Source organism: Oryzias latipes, chromosome 9 (genome assembly GCF_002234675.1).
Source record: "Oryzias latipes chromosome 9, ASM223467v1".
NCBI classification, from domain to species: Eukaryota; Metazoa; Chordata; class Actinopteri; order Beloniformes; family Adrianichthyidae; genus Oryzias; species Oryzias latipes.
Genome location: NC_019867.2, coordinates 26,170,991 through 26,192,187, shown reverse-complemented (window position 1 = coordinate 26,192,187; position 21,197 = coordinate 26,170,991). Strand labels below are relative to the sequence as shown.

The 21,197-nt window shown below is 38.6% G+C and overlaps 1 protein-coding gene across 1 annotated transcript; it reads left to right on the top strand.

Moving 5' to 3' along the window:
* The first annotated feature begins 1,022 nt into the window (after positions 1–1,022).
* LOC101172501 (zinc metalloproteinase-disintegrin-like brevilysin H2a) lies at positions 1,023–16,745 on the top strand. Its single transcript, XM_004072890.3, has 22 exons — positions 1,023–1,152; positions 4,991–5,085; positions 5,313–5,389; positions 5,640–5,718; positions 5,887–5,963; positions 6,378–6,561; positions 6,652–6,714; positions 7,324–7,395; positions 7,537–7,706; positions 8,098–8,179; positions 8,885–9,018; positions 9,796–9,973; positions 11,763–11,852; positions 12,474–12,669; positions 12,748–12,853; positions 12,948–13,104; positions 13,202–13,282; positions 13,653–13,746; positions 13,850–13,955; positions 14,032–14,125; positions 14,198–14,287; positions 15,999–16,745. Exons 1-22 carry the CDS (start codon positions 1,095–1,097, stop codon positions 16,029–16,031), a joined length of 2,316 nt encoding a protein of 771 aa, XP_004072938.2. The 5' UTR covers positions 1,023–1,094; the 3' UTR covers positions 16,032–16,745.
* Positions 16,746–21,197: the final 4,452 nt, after the last annotated feature.

Genomic DNA, 21,197 nt, shown 5'->3' with positions numbered 1-21,197 from the left:
AGCATTTTATTCTGTCACACAGACTATTTGTTCAAGGGGAGCGGACACCTGTGGAGCCCAGCCGTCCCCACACGAAGACCCCATTGAAGCGGTAGTGGTAGCCAGCCCCCCACGACACCGGCACAGTATAGCAGATAGAGGGAATCCGCCTGCCAGGCAATCCAGCCAGACACCTGGACCAGGGCCAGCAGGACCGCCGCAGGGGCCCACAACCCCAAAGAGCAGGGAGGTATAGAAGTCCAGCCCGGGACCCCACCCCTGGAGACCCTCCCCCAGCCCCAGACGAGCAGCCCACCACCACCACCACCAGGAAGTTCCCCTCAGTTGCAATTATTGAAATAATTCAATGGGTTTTCTGTTGAAATTCTGCTGGTGGAGTGTTGCAACAGTTTCGCCGCTTTAGCAAACGCAAAGCTGAGAAATAACTGGTGCAAGAATCCTTTTTGCAAACAGACAAGAAGTCTTGCTGCCCTCACGATGCCACAGCCTATAACCCCACGTCCTGAAATGTCCGGGCTGACACATTGGAGCTATTGTCTTCGGACACTTTGTGTTTGCATGTATTCAGTGGGTGCAACAGAGAGGACTGCAGCGGAAGCAGCACTTTTATTGCTCACCAATGCGCCTATATTTGGCCGAGGCTTACAAACCTTACGATTCGATGACGATGTTATGAGTGAGGTAATTACCGCATTGAGCAAATGCTATTACTTAGTCACCCAATGTGTACAGTGTGTCAGTCATTTGATGCATGTGCTCATGATAAATAAGAGGAAAACTTTTTTTCTGTTAAATGACTTGAGGATTCTGCCAAATGCTTGTGTCAAAATGACAGCTGACAAACCTCTGATAAAAGTATAAGAGTGTGTCTTTCACAACAACACCCAGCTGCATTCTTCCTGGATTCTTTTAGAGAAGCTGGAGCATGTTCAAACAGGCTTGGGCGTGTTGTTGATGAGGAAGTGGCTGCGATAGGTCCAAAAGGACGGTGGAAGGTGTGGTCTCACACGAAAAGCAACACTACATTGAAGTTGACACTATAAATCTTCAGGGCACTCACCTGCTCTGTTAGAGTGACTGACTTGCACTTGGAAATGAAACGGACTCTCCTATTGTGGATCCTACTTCTAAATGCCTCGCTGAAGGCCTCAGGTGAGTCACTGGATACCATTACCTCCATTCATCTAGGTAGCTAATTAATAACTAAAGCCTATCTCTCCTGTCCTATTTATTCAAACCATATAGTTGTTGTTTTTTTGCAGGATTAGGTGCTCCTATCAGTTATATTGGAATATAATTCATTCATTGTATATATTAAAAAGGTTAAAAGGGTCTTTTAAACAGTTTCGGGCTAGATCCACAGTTTTTGTGTAACTTAAGAATAGAATAAACTTTCTTGAGGCAACAGCTTTGTGCTGTTTTTCTGGTGGTGTAAGATTCTGCTGGAGATTGACACCTTTTGTTGTGCCACAAAGACACCTTACATAGGCCAAAAGCATGTCAAAAGGCAAATTAAATGAGACAGCTACTTATGGGTGACACACATTGGACGGTAGACTTTGGATCCCAGCAAAGGCACCATCCTCTCAGGTGCTACTGTGTGCCGAGCTAACAGAAAACAATGGAGCAACGGCGAGGAGGAAGAAAATGACGTGTGTTTCAGAAGACCTGATTTCCTTTCATTAAAGTGTCTGTCATTACGAAAAAATGAGAAAATTGTCTTCTTTTTAAGAGTAGAAATGATATAAATGTTGAGAGCAAAATGATGAGAGCATTGTCTGTGAAAAACGCTTACAGTTGGTTTGTGGTTGTTTGGGTTGTGAAGCAACAAACTGTTAAAAGGAAAACTATCAGGAAGAAGGACATTTATTTCTATTCCAGCAGTGCATACCAAGTTTAGTACGTTCAGAGCAAAGCTCTGGATTTGATCAATTTCATTCACATTTCCATAATCTCAAAGCCTTCTGTAGGTCAGTGACAGGCTCCTGTTGATAACTGAAAACGTCCCATGTTGCTCGGCCTTTTTGTTGCGCCGGTAATGTTAGTTTTTGGATTGTGAGGGGCTGTAAACTAGTGGTAGAAAGTGCAAAACAAGTTATGATGTGGAATGAATGGAGGTTCACTCAATTCCACCCACAAATTTTTTTGAAGAATTCCTGTTGCTCTGCAGAAACTAGGTCCTAGAAAACTACACATTTTTTTATTTGGCTAAAGAAGGCATAATCATAGTTAAAAACCACTGGGAATTGCTTAAAAATAGATCCTAAGATGACCATAGAGAGACTTCAGTAAGATCTGGTCATGTGCCTGTGAACAGTAACAAACGAAAATCCCGTAATTACAGAAGGTTGATTGCCCAAGAATCTGAACACGTCACAAAAACCAAAGTGCCCACGGGCGTTTCAGCAGTTTCTTTCAGCAGCTCTTCTTTGATCTCCTGAACTTTAATCAGATTATCCTGCAGAGACGGTCATTTCTTAGAGCTTGTTTTTGTTTTTCCATATCCGATATTTGGCCTTGAAACCTACAACCTTCATTTCACACTAAGATTTTTAGCTTTTTAGGCGGGAATGTAGCCTTTACATCTTCTTTTGTACGCCTTTTAAAAAGTTTTACATAAGAGCACAGGCTGCAACAGAGCACAGGTCTGAATCTAGCTTTGAAATCACTTTTGCAATTGAAAATCTCCAGATAACAATAACCAATTTAAATTCCACACATTTTCAGCTCCTAAGTAAGTTATCTTCTTTTCAGTTCATGTTTGCCTCTCTTTTTCAAAAATGTAATAAATTGTAGCTTTGTGTTTTTAAAGAAAAGGAGCACTTTTGTTTCCAAATGTTATCCTCATGATAGAGGACACATATACAGCAAATAGGCTTAAAATTGCATTTCTGAGTATTATTATTCAAATTACTGCCAATCAGGAGCAGATAAACAATTCCATTGCTCTTTTGTATGGCAAGTGTGCAGCATTAAGCTAGCTTCATAAAAAATGTCCTATTTCCATCCTTAATGTGGTCTAAATTTTAATCAGCGTTTCATTTTGAAAAACATTTTCTTCAGAACATTTTTTCTGGGTGTGTGAAGTGAAAGAAACAAATCTATGTTGCATTTATATCTGAAAATGTGTCATTCAGGTCTGCTGGAAAATCTTGCGTCGATTTCCTAAAGTAGCATTTTAAGCGGGAAGAAACTTCCCCAAGCAGCTTTTTTCTGCTGGTGAAGTAGGTGTGAAAGACAGCTGACTGACGCACACATTTTTAAAGAAGCACACTTTCTGCCTAACATGTGCTGTCATGATGTAAGGAAACTGACTCCAAGCCATTATTAAAAAAAAGAAAAAAGGGTGTCCTACATTCATCAATAGAGGTGCGAAGACTTGTTTTCTTGTGATATTGCAGTCAAAACATGGGACAAGAGTTTCAGCAAGCAATGTAGAATGTAGAAGCAGAATGTGTTTCCACACAAGAAAAGTATATAGAGAGAGAGAGAGAGAGAGAGAGAGAGAGAGAGAGAGAGAAAGAAAGAAAGAAAGAGAGAGAGAGAGAGAGAGAGAGAGAGAAATCAGCTTTAAATTGTATTTTTGAGTTTTTGTTTGTTCAACTTGTAAATCAGGAGCAGATGAAAAAATGCCTTGTAAGTGTGACATACAAGTTACTACGGACTACTACACCGTCTGTAAAACTAGTAAACTTAACTTTTAAAGTCTCAAGAAAAAAAGATGAATCCGTTTGTTCCGCCTCTTTGACTCAATGAGAGATAAGATCAACTTTATTGATATCGCAGTGAGGAAATTCCATTGTTACAGCAGCTCTGGGGATCAAACATTGGCTGCAAAGAAAGGAAAAAATTGAAATGTGCAAAAAATTCAAGGGGAAGGAATATGTTAATAAACTAAAATAATGCAACTTTTAAAAATCTCTTATTATGTACAGATAAAAAAGCCAACTAGAAAAGCAGTGGTGCGTCATTTACCTCTGTTAAGTTGTATAGTCAAAAAGTGGATCAGGATCAGAGGAATACAAACTGAACTCATGCTCTTTGTGGTGGGGGCTTTTTTAAGAGCTGGCAAAGTGAGATACCACTGCTTTGTCTTTGTTTAGGGTTGACATTCACCTACAGGCTATCATCCAAAGGTTGTCTAGAGCTGTATTGTACCTTTAAGTTTATGTTAATGCTGGCTTGACAAGCTTGATGCATCGAATGTAAACAGTGGAGGTTTAAATGCGTGTGTCAACTTCAAGTTAATAGATATTAAACTCTAAAAAACAAACATTAAATAACAAAAAAAAGGTTATGACTGACAGAAAAGAGAAGACAGGCAAATGGAATGTACTATAACGGTATTCTTTTTCGGGTTGCCCTCACTTCTTCCTGAAGCACAATTCTACAGTTTTGCTGTAGTTTAAAACATTCTAAAAATAACAAATTGTTACTTTTGCAAGATTTGTTTTGCTCAAAATGTGCTTAAGTACCTCCTTTAATTTAAATCTGTCAGATTCAAATGACCAGTTTTTTTATCTCACCACATTTTAATTTATTCTCTTTCATGAAATGTTTGTGGGGTTTTTTAACAATGTAGCTCTGTGAGCATTTCTATGTACGTGTTTAATCTTTTTTTGTCTCTCAGTCAGTGTTCAGCACTTTGGGTCTCTATGGAAAATTTAAATGCTTTATAAATAAGGTTTAATATTAATATTATTAATCCTGGTAATCTCCCACCAAAATTTGCCGTTTCGTACTATTTCTGCAAACCTCATGGTGGAATGCGTACTTGGCCTAAATTGTGACTTTTATTTTGAAATCTTTAACCAAACTTTTTTTATGCTCTTCTTTAGTTAATAGAGGGTTTTTTTTCTCCCTAAAATAATACAAAACAACAAACTAGAAAGAGTGCATTGTGTCGGAAGGAGCCTCAAGCCGCACACTATTTAGAGAAAGACTAACTTTCAATGACATTTTTCTCCAATGTGTTTCCTCTTGTTAACAGACAGCCACAGTGTTCAGGTGCAACAGGAGAAGGAAAAGGACTATGAGGTGGTTCGGCCTGTCAGACTGCACACATTAAGAAAAAGAGATGCTGAGGTGCGTTGTTCCAATTGAAACGTATGAAAAACAGTATGGATTACGTCCCACTGATAGAGATGCAGGCATATTGGTGTGTTTGCATGCTCTTGCATGTTCTGGCTCCAAGGCCAAAGATTGGGAAATATAAATGAGGAACTCATCCTCACCCTCAAACGAATTATTTCTGTTTTATTTTTGTGTTGTTTTTTATGAATGTATTTATTCGATTCTGCTTTTCTCTACAGCATTCCAGACCCCCCGTGATTAGATATGCAATGACTGTGGGAGGAAAAGACATTGAAATGCATCTAGAGAAAAATAAGTATGTTTCACAGTTTTTTTTCTGGTTTACAATCTGGCAAGTTAAGCAACTATCGTGTCACAAACTGTCTCAAAACCACAAAACATATCCTGCCTGCTTTTATGTATTTGATCAAATATGTTTAGTTTGTATCATGAATGCACTTTAGGTGTGAAAACCAATCCTAAATTGACTGTTTGTGAGGTTCTGAGGGTTTTAGCTGTGAGAAGAATGCTGACACACGGCCAATTTTTGAATGTAATTTCCCCAGTAAACTTCTCACCAAAGAATACAGCGAAACGTACTATCAAGAAGACGGAACTCAAGTCACCACAATCCCCCATGACATTGTAAGTGTTTGCTGGCAAGTTTCACTTCCACACAGATTGTCGCTATGATTTACAGATCTAGTTTATTTGAATCACATAAAACTAAACATTAGTGAAACTTGAAACAATTCAAAAATGGGCTTTTACTCTTATTTTGGCGAAAAGTAAGGATTTTTGTGTTGTCATCAGGATCACTGCTACTACCAAGGAAAGATCGTCAACGACAGTGAATCATCTGTCAGCATTAGCACTTGTGATGGACTCAGGTGAGGCCTCCGCTGTCAGAGCTGGACTGATGACTTCCACAGGAAAACACACCAGTTATGTCGTTTCAAAAATATTCCTCCAGCTCAGTGTATTTCATGCAAAATGTACCGTAAATACTTTTTATTTTATCCTTTTAAAGATTTTTATGAAAAACTATGATGGAATGACCATAGCAGTCATTTTGACTGTCCTGACATCATTTGTGTATAATTTAAATTGTGCTGAAAAGACCTAAGAGTATTTGGGAGAATAGGTAAAACAGAACACTCAATGAGAATTTGTGTTCCACTGACAACAAACATTATTGTCTAGTAGTTTTATTTTTTGAAATATTCACATTATCAGGCCTTTTCCAATTCATGACAATAGACTCCAAAGCTTTGATTGTAATTTGTTGTAAATCGTTGCTTTAGGGGTTATTTAAGAACATCTGCCCAAAAGTACGTGATCGAGCCCTTGTCTGGCAGTGATGAGGGAGACCATACACTGAAAACCTTCAGTGAAGAAACGGCTCCACCTCCAGTGTGTGGAGTTACCAACAACAGTTGGAGCGAGGACTTCGAACCCCCAACAAGCCGAATTCAATCCAGATTCGGGGCAAGTATTTGCTTCAAAGAAAACAGGCAATTTGACGACAAAGGGAACAAATAATAAAATAAACGTCTTCTCACTTTTTGTACACTTCAGGGTAGATCTATCGTCCAACAACAGAAGTACATCGAGCTCTTCCTTGTTGCTGATAATCGAGAGGCAAGTTGGTTTTCTTTGGTTTACTTGGTTTTCAGAGAAGAACTTGATAAAAGTATACAAATATAAAAAAAAGACATGAGCATGAAAGGGTAGAGCAGTGGTTAGCACTCTCACCTCTCAGCGAGAAGGCCCAGGTTTAAATCCTGGCTGGGTTTCTTTGTTTCCATGTTCTGCTCATACATGTTTGGGTTTGGGCACTCTAGCTTCCTCCCACATTCCAAAAACATGCTTCATAGCTTGACTGATGATTCTAAATAGTTCGTAGGTGTGATTGTGTGCCTGCAGCAGACTGGTGGGTGTACCTCACCTTTGTCCAACAGTAGCCAAGACAAGCTCCAGCAACCCAGTGACCCTGAAAGGGATTCAGCTGCTTTAGAAGATGGATGGATGGATGGATGGATGGATGGATGTTAGGGTACAGTCTAGTGTCCTGCCCAAAGTTAGTCTCTCGGATACTGACATTTTTATTTGGGGGTCGATAAGTAAAACTTTACAACATAAGTTACCATTAAGGTAACCAATATTTTGAATTTTAAGTGTTTTTTAATGCTTGAAATGTCCTGTAAGATCACAATCAGCTGGATTTCAATTTGAATGATGCTGTTACAGTACCTGAAGATGAACAAAGACATGCAAAAGCTGAGGCAGAGGGTGTTTGAAATCGTCAACTTTGTCAATCTGGTGAGTCATCTCTTTTGACTTTTATGGAAGTTTCCAATGCTCGAAACATTTTCATAAACCAACCACAACTTTGAATCGTGTCTATTGTTACAGTCTGGATGATGTCTGTCTGAGAATTCTTCCTCTTTGGTTTACGGGCAGGTCTACAAACCCCTGAAGACCTTCATCGCTCTGGTGGGTTTGGAAGTTTGGTCGAATGGAGATCTAATCGCCATTACCAACCCGGCAGGACAAAATCTGGATGCTTTCACAAAGTGGAGGAACTCCGAGCTGAAAAAAAGGAAAAATCATGACAATGCACATCTCATCAGGTGTGACCAGCCTCTGCAGAGAATCCACCCTGTGTTCCATCGTTAAATATGACAAAATATTTCTTGTAAGATGTTTGCAGTGAGTTTAATTCAGGATATTGCAAATTCTTCCTTGATCTGAGCTCAGGGTGTACTAAACGTGACTCTTGTCATCACACCACATTGCGTAACCTTCAGACTTTTCAAGAGTCTGGCCGCATGATAAAACTGGTGTCACAGAATTTCCTTTTTTAAGTCAACTTCTCTAAATTTAGGCAAGTATCATGCATAGACATTGAAATACCAGAGAAAGGAACAAAAATGTCTTCACACTTTTCCGTAAACAAACAGAAAACATGAAATCGTTACACTATTTGTGTGTTTGTGGACTGAAATATTGTTGTTGTTTCAGTGGCATCGACTTTGAAGGATCAACTGTGGGTCTCGCTTTTGTTGGAACTTTGTGCTCAGATCACTCAGTTGGGGTGATACAGGTAAGGTGGTCACAGCTGTATTGATTCTGCAATCTTTAAATTCATAACACATAGCTTTTTAACTTCTGTTTTTTTTTATTAATATCCTTTAGACGAACTTAGCCATTTTTTCTACCATTAATAGTTAAATTCTCATGCACTGATAGTTTTTTTAGTGTTTCAAACAAGCCCTTGCATTTTTGATTATTCAGATAAAGGTGATGTTTGGTCAGTGCAGAGACGTTCTTCATTGTATTTTATTTTAAAGAAACTATTTTGATGGCAGAGAAGCATTGGACATGTTATGTTATGCAAACCAGTAAAATGTGATAGGAGCCCAACTATTGAGCGAAAAAATGCAACTGGTCCCACTCTACAATTGCAGTATACAACTTTATTTTTAAAAATGTACAAAAATATGATCAAAACATTGACATTTCCATCAGCAAATGACTTTTTTGTAATGAATTGGATAAAAAAAAAATCATAGTTAAATCATTTTTCTTGTTTTTTTTGGGTAGCATTTTGAAATTTCATTTGTGAATTGGAGCTTTTTACATAAATGTAAACAAATAAAAAAAAATATTGCCGTCTACGATGCAGTCATGCACGGATCATAAAGTGCTATTGGTTTATCTAAAAAGCTTCAGCATGGTTCTTGTCAGATAATTTTTGCTAATGACATCAGAAAATCTTTGTTCACATAGCTCATGTCTTTTCATAAAGGATCACAACAATAACGCCATTGCAGTGGGGGCCACGCTGGCTCATGAAATGGGCCACAACCTAGGAATGAACCACGACGATTCCAGTGCCTGTGCTTGTGCTGGAGACAGCTGCATAATGGCTGCTGCCCTCAGGTAAACATGGAAACCATGTGAAGCTAAAGTACCCAAAAAGTATTCGAGATAAGAAAAACAGGAGCTGCCCTGACGTTGATTTTACTAACAAAAGCAGGTTGTTACTTATCAGATGTTTCTTATCAGGCCTTTTTCCATCTCTGCTTTAGGCGAAAGACTGTCAAAGCTCACAGGGTTGACTCTGATTGCTTTTCACGACAGGGAGATACTTGTAATATTATAACAAAACATGATATGATAACTGAATTAGGCCTTTATTAGTCTGAATTCTAAGATGTTCTTCTGTAAAAATATTCTGACAGTGTTTTTGTATTGTGGTTGCAAATAGGTTCAGGATGGCAAAAAACTGGGAAGACTGGCATTGGTTATCATGAATTCTCATGAATTTTTTTTCAATAATAATTTAAACAATAAGAAAAATAAACCAGCAAAAGAAACATTTTCTGTGGTTGTGGTGTTGTATTGAGCACAGAATGAGTTTTTAAACATAAAAACACAAAGAACCTAACTAAAATTTGATTTTAAATATATTATTTCCCAAATTCTAAAAGGAAAAATTGCCATCAATACCAAAGCTATGTCTCTGCTTGACAATAAAATGAATAAATGACAATTGTGACAGTTAATTTTCCTGTTATTATGGCAAAAGTTTGCAAAGTCATGATTTAAAAGCAAAAATCCAGCAGAGCATTTGATATTTAAAACAACGAAATTATGGATATTCCCAACACATTTTTTTGTTATTAAATATGTTTCTGCCTTTCTTTTTTTGTCCAGCTGGAATGTACCTCGCTCTTTCAGCAGCTGCAGCAGCAGCACCTATGAGCGCTACCTGACAGACCGCAGCCCCAGCTGCCTGCTCGACAAACCCGACTATAAGAGCTTGGAGACACCACCAGTCTGTGGAAACGGTTTCAAAGAGGAAGGGGAACAGTGTGACTGCGGCACGCTGAATGTAAGAGAATTTGTTCTGTTGCTTTAGGGGCATGTAGGTATCATATATAACACATGAAAAGATAGAATCTAGCAAGAATATGACAATACCTTTAGGGACTCTTATTTTGAAACAGTAAATCAGAAGATTGCTATTCCCAAAATAAATTTGAAAAAATAATTAAGGTATAATTGTCATGTGTGGGGGGTGGCTCGAGAGCCAGTTGGACCCAGAAGCAGAGGCGGAGGCACGAGGATCAGGGACTAGTGGGTTTAATACAAGAAAACAAACAAAAAGCGCTGCAGAGCAGGTTCACAGAACAAAAACAAAAACTTACTTGGCGAGGCATGAAACGTGGACGAGGCAAGAGACAGGACCATGGACTAGACAGGACATGAACAACATAACAGAGGTAATGAACCAGCACAGGAGGAAGGCAAAGACAAGACTTAAATTCAGACAGGGCAGACAAGACACAGGTGGACACGATCAGGGCTGATGGGGACCAAAGGAAGTAAAACTCAAGAAACAAGACAAGACAGGACCTTTCAAAATAAAACAGGAAACAGAAAACAAGACAGAACAAGAACTAAGACGAAAAACAAGACAACAAACTCAAAACCATGACAATAATATCTCTATCTTGTTTTCTTCTGCTTAGTTGTTTTATTTTAATACATTAAAATGAAAACTAGACAGTAAAAGTGATTAAATGTTGCATAACTTTGGGTAAAAACATTCAATAAGTCAATTAAGCAAGTACAACATCATACATGAGAAATAGTTACACAAAAAAGTAATAAAAGCACATGTGCTAACCCAGATTAACTCAGATTTTCCTGTATTTCTTTTCTCACTCCATTCTCACATATAGCAGGTCTTGTCAATTTATTTTGAAACCCATTCTTGTCAGGTTTGAAGCATTGTATACAAAGCTTCATCAATATTAGCAAAGTAGATTTTAATCCTGCGGGAAATTTGCTTTTGTTGTTGAAATAAATCATGTATGAAAAAGGACATTCTCAGTAAAGTAATATATAAACAAATTCAGATTTCCTCATAGGAGGTAAAAACATTGAGAACAATTTTTGTAGAATATTTTGGAAAAAGATTCATTCAATATATTGTATCCATGTCAAAGGACTTTAGACATCATGGGGAGGGGTGGAAATGAATATGAGGCATTTTTCCGACATGCTCACAATTTGAGGCTGTTAATTTGGTAATGTAGTTTAGAATTTAGTTTAACCCAATTTCCCAAGCTAGGATCAATAAAGTATCTTTATCTTATCTAGAATGGTGAAGATGCTTTCTTTTTTCCTTTGTATTTGCAGTCACAAAACTGGAAAACACAAAACTTACTTTGACATTTCTAGAATTGTTGACAGTTTTGGATTGCACAAACATTATGATGAACTACTTTTAAGCAACAATTGGCTTTCGTTGCAGAAAACATTCCGGTCTGCATCAAGTCTGATCCTGCTCTGTTATCCCCTCCAGTCAAATGTTGCACAGACAGAAACTCTGTGGCTCTGGGTGATATTGCTGGGTTATATCCCTCCTTCTCTCATTCCTAGAAAATTTTTGGCTGTGCAGGTGAAAATACTCTCTGGCATGTGGCGGTTAGTTGTTGCTGATTGAAGCTCATAACAACTAGATGCAACCTGTTGAAGTTCAGCTCCTGCAGCCCACCATTTGCAGATTGAAATGGAAACAGACAGATGAAAACAACACATATGAAAGAGCGGAACAAATAAATGTGTTACAAAAGTGTGAGTACTGTGGGCTAAACCCAACACTGTCTTCCCAGGAGTGTACAAACCCATGCTGCAACGCCACCACCTGCAAACTGACAGAGGGGTCACAATGTGCTGAAGGACAGTGCTGTGAGAACTGTAAGGTGAGTCAGTAACACTCTACAACAAGCGGCCCTTTATTAACAGTAGGTCATGCATGACTTATAATTACGTAACCGTTAAATTAAGTGTTTTCAATCAGGTGTATGCATTACTTTGGATTACTTAGTGCATTACTTACGCATAAGTTAGCAGTTTATTGTAAAGTGCTTCTGGTGAGTCAAAATAAATCACATCGATGATGATCCACTGCTTTGCAAGTCTGCCTTTTCTCTGAAATGCAAAACTTCGGCTAAATGTTTCTATGCCCTCTAGTGGATACTTAAGAAATTACAGTTTTTTAAATTTTATTTCTGAATGGCTGACCCGTAGCACACTGTTGGAGAAAAGAAAGTCATAGTTAAAGTGGCTAATAATTAAGTTATGAGATACTCTAATAAAAAGGAAAGAACAAGAAAACAGAAAGAAAATACAAGTTGTTTTTATTTTTAAAGACCTTTTTTTACTTTGCACTTTTACTCTGCATTATTTGTGATATTAAGCTATACAAAAGGTTCAAAATAGCCAACACAAGTATTGTTTGTATTGTGTTGTTTGTGCCTGTTAAGCTCTGCTTGAGTTACATGCTTGCATTATTCTAATTTGTGGCATTTTCTGTGCTGCAGATCCTGCCCACCACCAGAGAATGCCGTAGGCAGCAGGACGACTGCGACCTGGCAGAGTACTGTGACGGGAAAAGCAACACCTGTCCGGAGGACGTCTTTGCTGTGAATGGGCTCCCATGTGACAGAGGCCTGGGGTACTGCTACAACGGGCAGTGCCCACAGAGACCTAACCAGTGTGTGAAGATGTTTGGAGGAAGTATGTGCTCTGTTTTTACTGTTCTGATAACATTTAAAAATTCATGAATCAGCCTAAGAGACCTTCACCTGTGCTTAGGTGCCACTGATGCCTCACGTTCCTGTTACCACTTCAATACCAAAGGACAATACTATGGCTTCTGCAAACGCCCCTCAAACCAGGTGTACATCCCCTGCCAGCAACAGTGAGTCTAAGCAGAACAACACAGTCACTCTGCAGTCCGATCAAACATGTTTCAGCTGAAATACCAGGAACTAAACACTCTGATTCACGTGCAGAGATATTTTGTGTGGAAAGCTCTACTGTGAAGGGGGCAATGATAACCCAAACTATGGCCGCATGTTCACAATCAACAACTGCAAGGGATCTTTTTCTGATGATTACACCAAAGATTATGGACAAGTGGACACAGGCACTAAATGTGGCGATGGAATGGTAAACTCTTCTCTTTTAAAACTTTCCCAACCTGACAAATCTTTAAACACCTGAATCCTCTAAACAAAGTCATATTTGTGTTTTGTGTCTATTTAAGGTTTGCGGTCAGAATGAGTGCATGGAGCTTGAAAAGGCTTACCGAAACACAAACTGCTCTGCAAAATGTGCAGGACATGGAGTAAGTACAAGCGGAGTCACGGCCATTTTCATTTTCAAGCAATCTGAACTTCTTAAAGATTTATTGAAAAATTATGAAACAAGAAAAACCAGGATTCTGTTCTTCAGAGTTGATCTTTACAGTGTTTCACTGCACAAAAGCTAAGCAGTGAAACGGAAGTTTGTTGAATCATTTATCAGATCAACCTTTCAAAGTCCGGATTTACTTAATAATTCTGCAATAACACAATCGAGAGACGTAAGAAAATAAAGCTGCAAAAGTTCAAATTGTTCAAACTGTTCATTCTGATCTTTTAAACCACTAATTATTTCAGTACCATTAGATGCCCCAGTAATACCAAAACCCATTCAAACAAATGTGTTTTCTGTAGGTCTGCAATCACAGAAGCGAGTGTCAGTGCGAGCCGGGATGGTTACCGCCATACTGCAACATACAGGATGGAGAGTTCCGTGCGCTTTCAACTGGTTAGATCCACTAGCAGATGCTTTTAGGCAGAATCCTGAATTGATTCTGCCGCATCCTGTTGCATTGCTTCTCCTCAAACTGCTCTGTGTTCCATTTCTGCAGGAGCAACGGTTGCTATTGCACTGCCGATTATTCTAGTGATCTTAGGGGTCGTTCTTGGTGTAGCAGGGTTCATGTGGAAAAAGCGGCAAGGCCCCGTACTACCAAGGTGTGCAAAGGTTTCTTATTAAATGTTGTGGTGTTGTTATTTTGCAGATCTGAGGCATGTCTTTTTTTTCTAACAGCACACATGTTCAGAAGAAGAAGGGACCTGTGAACAACGCTCCTCCATATGTAAGCAAGCGGCCACCCAGCGGTCAGCCTATGCCTGTCAGAGAGGTGAGGGGGTTGTGATAAATGTGCAAAATGTGAACAGATGAACACATTTCTAACCTTTGGATGAAATTTCAGGCTCCAAGGATAAAGCCTAAAGTTGCACCACCACCACCAGTAGGGAAGAAACCTGCCCCCCAGAGTCAAAGTTATCTAGCAGCACGACAGGTAAAGTTTTCAGATTTTGGCTGACACATTGTTGGCCAACTCTGAATAATAAAGTGATCTTACAAAAGCAATAAGCCTCCTAGAAAACTGTGCACAGGCAATTTTATTTGAACTTTCCCACACTTTAATGTTGCTGCAAAAAGTTTAAAGTATAGTCCTAAAACTAGGGGAAAAAACAAGAGCTACATCTTAAGGTCAGAAAAATCTGCCTAAAAGTCTACACAAGTTTTCTTTTGGTTTAAAGGAGCTGTATGGACGAAATAAGCCAAATCCAGGCTGGAAAAAGGGAGTTCTTTTACTAGGAAGTGAAACTTGATAGTCTTTGTACACAAAGGCATATTTAGTGAACGGCTAAAACCAGTTAAGCACAAACATCTGACTGCCAGCTCTTAAACACGGCGGTAGAAAAATGATAGTCTGTACATCTGCTTGAGAAGAGTTATCTGAAGACTCAAATATTTCTTTAGAGGCATGTGGGAGAAATCAGCCCGACAGCTTAGTTTGACTAACGAAAATAAAAAGTTAGATAACAATTTTTTCAAAGGACTGTGTGACTAGCGTATCTCCATTAACAGAAGTCTGTTTTTTTAGTTAATTTGTTTCTTTTGTTGTATCGATCTGTTACGTTTGTAATTTATGTTCAGTGTTCATTGTGGGGGAAAAAAACAACAAAAATGAAATAAAACTTTTCAAACAAGAATTCCCTTTTTAATAATTGTAAATTACTTCCCATTAATGTGTAGAGAATAACTGAAAAACGTCTTACCTTAAGTCCTTAAGATCTATGAGTCCACTTCCTTTTAATACATGCCATCACAGTTATATTAATTTCCTCGTTCTTTTGTTTTCAAGTTTCCTTTCCAAAAATGTAAAATAAATTAGTTTTTTTCAGTCCTAAAGTCTCACTCCGATCAAGCATTCTCAGTGGTCTTTCCACCCTTGTGCTATCCTATGACCCCACCCTCACATTGACGTGTTCTCCCTACCATGACAAAGGTGGATAAAGGTGGAAAGATTTCATGTAATCCATGGACACCAGTGAAGATCACAAATCATTGGAGAAAAAAGTTCAGCGCTATGTCTTGGGGGGTCTAGATGACCCAACTCTCAATGTTAAAGTGCCAAGGATGGCACAGAGGTTAATTATGCCGTAAACACAGAACACAGTTTCTGCAGAGCAGCAGTAGAAAGTCAGGCGGGACTGGTGGTGCAGAGTAAGCCAACCCACTTCCCATCATCCATCTGTTTACACGCTCTACCGCTAGCTTAAAGCCCCTCACAACCCCACCTTACTGGTGCAACAAAACTGGGGAGCAATGCTGGCCGTACATATCTCCAACTTCACAGCTACAAGCTTTTTCCAACAACATTTTTTGCCATCTGCTCCTAATTCACCACAATTTGACTAAAGAAATACTCAGAAACGCCACTTTAAGCCTCAATTTTTTAAAGATGTATATATACATACATATATGTCCTTCATCATGAGAAAATGCCACAAGAACATGTTAAAAACACCAAAACATATTTTTTTTCGGAGCGGGTCTTAATAAAAAAACTAATGATTATAAATAAAGACTTCATTATGTGCATACAGCGAATGATAATTCTAAATAAAGTGTTTTTTTAATTTAAATATTCCGAAGTACTGTAAATCAAATAAAACTAAAGTTATTCATGGATCTGTCTTTCCTCTTTTTTTTTTTTCCAGGCTCTGAGACCAGTTCCTCATCCAAAGGTCTGATGTATAGATGTAGCAGCTGTTATACCAGGGGGGGGCATTTTTCACCGTCCATCTAATTCACGGGGCAGAGCCTCTTTTTACCCCAGCAAGCAAAAACTGGACTGTTACGATTGTGCCACAGAATCAGAACTTCATCACACTTTTTTTTTTTGTTTTTCTTTCCTCTTCCTCCTCCCGTTTTACCTGAAATGTCAGCCATACGTAGGTTTCTGTCAGAATGTTGGAACAGGAGCAGTCCGCGCAAAACGGTTCTAATCTTCAAACGCTTGGCTCGCTCAGTGAGCGAAGACGCTCAGATCGTCTTGGATTTGACAGTGAAATATTTCTAGCTGTCTATAGGGGTCATGAGTTTGAATGTTGTGGGACAGCAAATGTGTCTGAAAAGGTTTGTTTTTATCACATGTCAGGTTTTAGGGGAAAATACTGTGAAACCAATTTTTTGTATTTTTTAAATGTTTATAAAATATCTGTATTTGCAAAGCTGTACAATACAAATTGTGTACATTTGCAGCATTTTAGAATTGCAGCCTTTTAGAAATAAATGTCTTTAATAGTTTTCTTGAAATAGTGAGTAAATTATGTTGAAAATGTCTGCTGCTGATTTTTATGTCATAATCAAAGCTTAAGACTGAAACACGTGGTAAACTTGTAAGTTAATATATTTCAGTGTATCTTGTAAATGCATATTTGTACATTAAACATACTTTAACAGTTTTTTCATGTATTTATCATAATTATGGTATACAAATATTTATAAATTACAGAATTACTTATTATAAAGCAGTGTTGTGTACTCTTTTACAGCTGTTTGCCTTCTTGAAAACAGCATAAAGAGGTTCTTTATATAAGACTGATAACCTCTAAAAGTAGAGTTTGATCAATCATGAGCAAATATGAATGAAGCAAGGATCCATCCATTATTTATGTCCTTTTTTTGGTCCAATTATCGTTACTGAGGCTTATCAGGCAGGTCCATCCCGGCCAGGTTGCCAGTTTCTCTTAACCCTTGTGCTATCCAATGACCCCACCCTTACATTGATCTGTTATTCCTACCATGACAAAGGTGGATGAAGGTGGAAAGATTTCATGTAATCCATGGACACCAGTGAGGATCAGAAATCATTGAAGAAAAAATCAAATCAAATCAAATCAAACTTTATTTATAAAATAGCGCTTCTCATGCACTTTGTGCAGCTCGAAGCGCTTTAACACTAAAAACAGTAAACACACAACATTACAATAAAAACCCCAACCCACCCTTCACCCTTCCCACTCCCCTCCATTAAACCACATGACCCATGGCTCCCACGTACAATGAAATATGACTATGTAACTGTAAAAGAATAAATAAATAAATAAATAAATAAATAAACAAACAAACAAACAAGTATGGCTTGGCTCTGCTGTGAGGAAACAGTATCTGGGAATCCTTTCATACCAGGAGCCAGCCCGGCCACCGGAACATCGCCACAGTGCCCACCCAGACCGGGACAACACCGGGGTCCCCCTCACAGCCAAAAGCTGTAAAATTAGACCCCAGCCGCCCCAGCAAGGGCAACAACTGCAGCAACAACCGCTGACCAAGCCGGCATCCCTGGAGGAAAAGACCCCCTCAAGAAACACTGGGGCTAAAATCATAAGATGCTAAAATTAAAAACATAAAATTGAAAATAAGATGCGTAAAATTAAAATAAATACATAAAATAGCCTATACTAAAACTAATAGAATAAATTAGCAGTTAAAATCAACTAAAAGCTAAATTAAAAAGGTGGGTCTTGAGCCTCTTCTTAAAAACCTCTACAGTCTCTGCGGCCCTGAGGCTCTCCGGAAGGCCGTTCCACAGGCGAGGACCATAATGGCAGAACGAAGCCTCACCATAAGTTTTGGTCCTCACCTTGGGAACAACTAAGAGGCCAGCACCGGAGGACCTCAGGGTCCGCGAGGGCTCATATTTTAAAAGAATATCATTTAAATAAGAAGGCCCAAGACCATAAAAACATTTATAAACCATTAAAAGAATCTTAAAATCAATCCTGAAACGCACAGGGAGCCAATGCAGCGATTTTAAAACCGGTGTAATGTGTTCTCGCCCTCTGGTCCTCGTCAGAACTCGTGCCGCTGAGTTCTGTAGAAGTTGTAAGTTTGAAAGAGACTTTTTGGGTAAACCAGAGAGCAGGGCATTACAATAATCTAAACGACTGAAAATAAAAGCATGCATTAGTACCTCTGTGCTGGCAAGAGAGAGGAACGGGCGGACTCTGGCAATGTTTTTGAGATGATAAAATCCTGTCTTAACGACATTTTTAATGTGTGGGATAAAATTTAGCTCAGAGTCAAAAAGTACGCCCAGGTTTCTCACACATTGAGAAGGTTTAAAATTATGAAGATGTGGTAAAATCATCTCTCTCTTGTCTTCAGAACCGATGATTAAAACTTCAGTTTTGTCCTGGTTGAGCTGTAAGAAATTTTCTGCCATCCACAACTTTATATCTAAAATGCAGTTTAAAAGAGTGCTGACAGGTTCAAGGTCATCAGGAGACACGGCGATGTAAAGCTGTGTATCATCAGCATAGCTGTGAAAGTCAACGCCGTGTCTCCTGATGACCTCCCCAAGAGGCAACATATACAAATTAAAAAGTATTGGCCCTAAAATCGACCCTTGGGGAACCCCACAACTTATTTTGTGGATTCTTGAAGAGCACGTATCCATACTTACATAAAAGTGTCGATCTGTCAGGTAAGAGTAAAACCACTTAAGAACATTTCCAGAGAGGCCCACTAGACTCCTAAGTCTGTCTAATAAAATCTGGTGATCTACTGTATCAAAAGCGGCACTAAGATCCAGCAGCACCAGAACAGAAAGTTTCTGTGAGTCGTAGTTTAATCTTAGATCATTAACGATCTTTAAAAGAGCCGTCTCTGTGCTGTGGCTTTTCCTAAAACCAGACTGATATTTTTCTAAAATTTTTTGGGCATTTAAAAACTCATGCAGTTGAGTAGCGACACTTTTTTCTATTATTTTACTTAAAAATGGTAAGTTGGATACGGGTCTATAGTTATCCAGATTTTTTGGATCTAATTGACTCTTCTTCAGAAGGGGCCTCACCACCGCCATCTTACAGGCAGAGGGGAAGACCCCCGTCTGAAGAGAGCAGTTTACTATATTTAAAAGCTCTGACTCAAAGAATCCATAAAATGTTTTAAAAAGTGAAGTGGGAATGGGATCTAAAAGGCAGGTTGTAGTGTTTACTTGGGATACAACTCGACCAAGCATCTCTGCATCAACCAGGACAAAACTCCCCAGTGTTTCTTCTGGTAAAAACAATGCTGGTGGTCTGTTAAGATCCGTGTACTGCATAGATGACATGTTTGATCTTATAGCATTGATTTTACCCATGAAGTGGTCTGCAAAGTCCTCACATGCAGCATTAGATGATGGCATGGAGGACTTGTTGAAGTCTTTGTTTATTAAAATATCAATTGTTTTAAAAAGAAATTTGGGGTTGTTTTTATTTTCTGAAATGATTTTTGAAAAATAGGAGGTTCTGGCCCGTTTGACTGAGTTATTGTAGATTTTGAGTTGTTCTTTAAAAATGTCTTTATGAATGATTAAATTTGTCTTCCGGTATTTCCTCTCTGCTCTCCTGCAGTTCTGCTTCAGACCCTTAATGTCGTCAGTCTTCCATGGCATTTTAGGAGTGGCTCTTAATGTTTTTGTTTTGAGTGGAGCCACTGCATCTATGGAAGACTGAAGTCTGTTATTAAAATGATCAACAATAAAATCACAGGGTGCAGGTAAAATCTGAGCAGGAGTTTGCTTAAAAACATCAATAAAACTTGCAGCCACTTCAGGAGTTAAATACCGTTTCCTCACAGTTCTCACTGAGGCTTCCTGCTGGATTTCACTGGTGACAGTAAAAAACACACAATAATGGTCTGATATGGCCAAGTCAACAACAGAGGACACCCCAGTGGACAGACCATAGGTAATGACAAGGTCCAGGGTGTGTCCTCTGTTGTGAGTTGGCTGTGTGACATGCTGCTGAAAATCCATGCTGTTTAGAAGATTTAAAAACTCACAGGCATAGATATCATCATGATTGTCAACATGCAAATTAAAATCACCAGTAATTAAAATCCTATTGTACCTAATATGAAGAGATGATAAAAGTAAAAAGGTTCAGAGCACTGTCTAGTGGGGTCTAGATGACCCAACTCCCAATGTTAAAGTGCCTAGGATAGCACAAGGGTTACAGCCACATGCAGTCAACTCACAGTCAGGAACAAGTTTGAATTCTCAATAAACTTATCAAACGTGTTTCTGAAATAGAAAAAGGAATCCCAGGAAGACACTGAACTGACCAAGAGAAAGTTTGATTCCCATTATAAGGGGGACAATCTCTATGTCTTATAGTCACCCTATTTGTTCGTCTTATTCTACTTTATTCTGTAATATGAAGTTAGATTCTCCGTTTAGACTGGAGTTTAAAGAGAAACAGAATTTCAATTCCTATGTATGTGAAAACATTATAGAGATCGACAATAAAGTTTACTTTGTCTTTTGACAACACAAACCATCCCAGCACTGCTCTGCTATCAGAACTTCAATTTCAGAAACACTCCGGGAGGAACTGGTGTTTTCCTTTCAAAAGGAAATTTGTTCCTGAGTGAGAACCAAACGACCAGGTACTTACCTGAACAACTCTTGTGTTAAAAAAAACTGTGTTATACAGTACTTCATACTGCAAAAGCTGATATGATCACCACTTCGTTTGCACGAAGAGGTTGGAAAACTAAGTTGGAGCAAAATACATATGATAATGGTAGGTAAATTTCAACAACATTAAGAAAATCATTAAGAAAACAAGAAATCCACTTCAAAGAATTTCTATAAATGTATTTGTGTTTCACCGAGGAAAATAAGTAGTTGTAGAAATACTTAATACTTTGTGACAAAACGCTTATAAGCAGCAGATGTCAGATGTTTCTTATAGTTGATGGGCAGGTTTCTGCACATATCAGGAGGATGTTTACTCCAGTCTTCTTTAAAATGACTTCTAAATCATTCAGATTTGGTAGCTGTTGCTTAGCAACTCTGAGATTCAGCTCTCTCCATAAAAGTGTTCTAGAGGATTGAGGTTCAAAGATTGGCTGGATCACTCTAT

Excerpts from the sequence above, each read along its gene's own strand:
- LOC101172501 (XM_004072890.3), top strand. The coding sequence starts at position 1,095 with ATGAAACGGACTCTCCTATTGTGGATCCTACTTCTAAATGCCTCGCTG. Across the intron at positions 9,019-9,795 it reads ATAATGGCTGCTGCCCTCAG|CTGGAATGTACCTCGCTCTT; the intron begins GTAAACATGGAA and ends TTTTTTGTCCAG. Across the intron at positions 11,853-12,473 it reads AGTGCTGTGAGAACTGTAAG|ATCCTGCCCACCACCAGAGA; the intron begins GTGAGTCAGTAA and ends TCTGTGCTGCAG.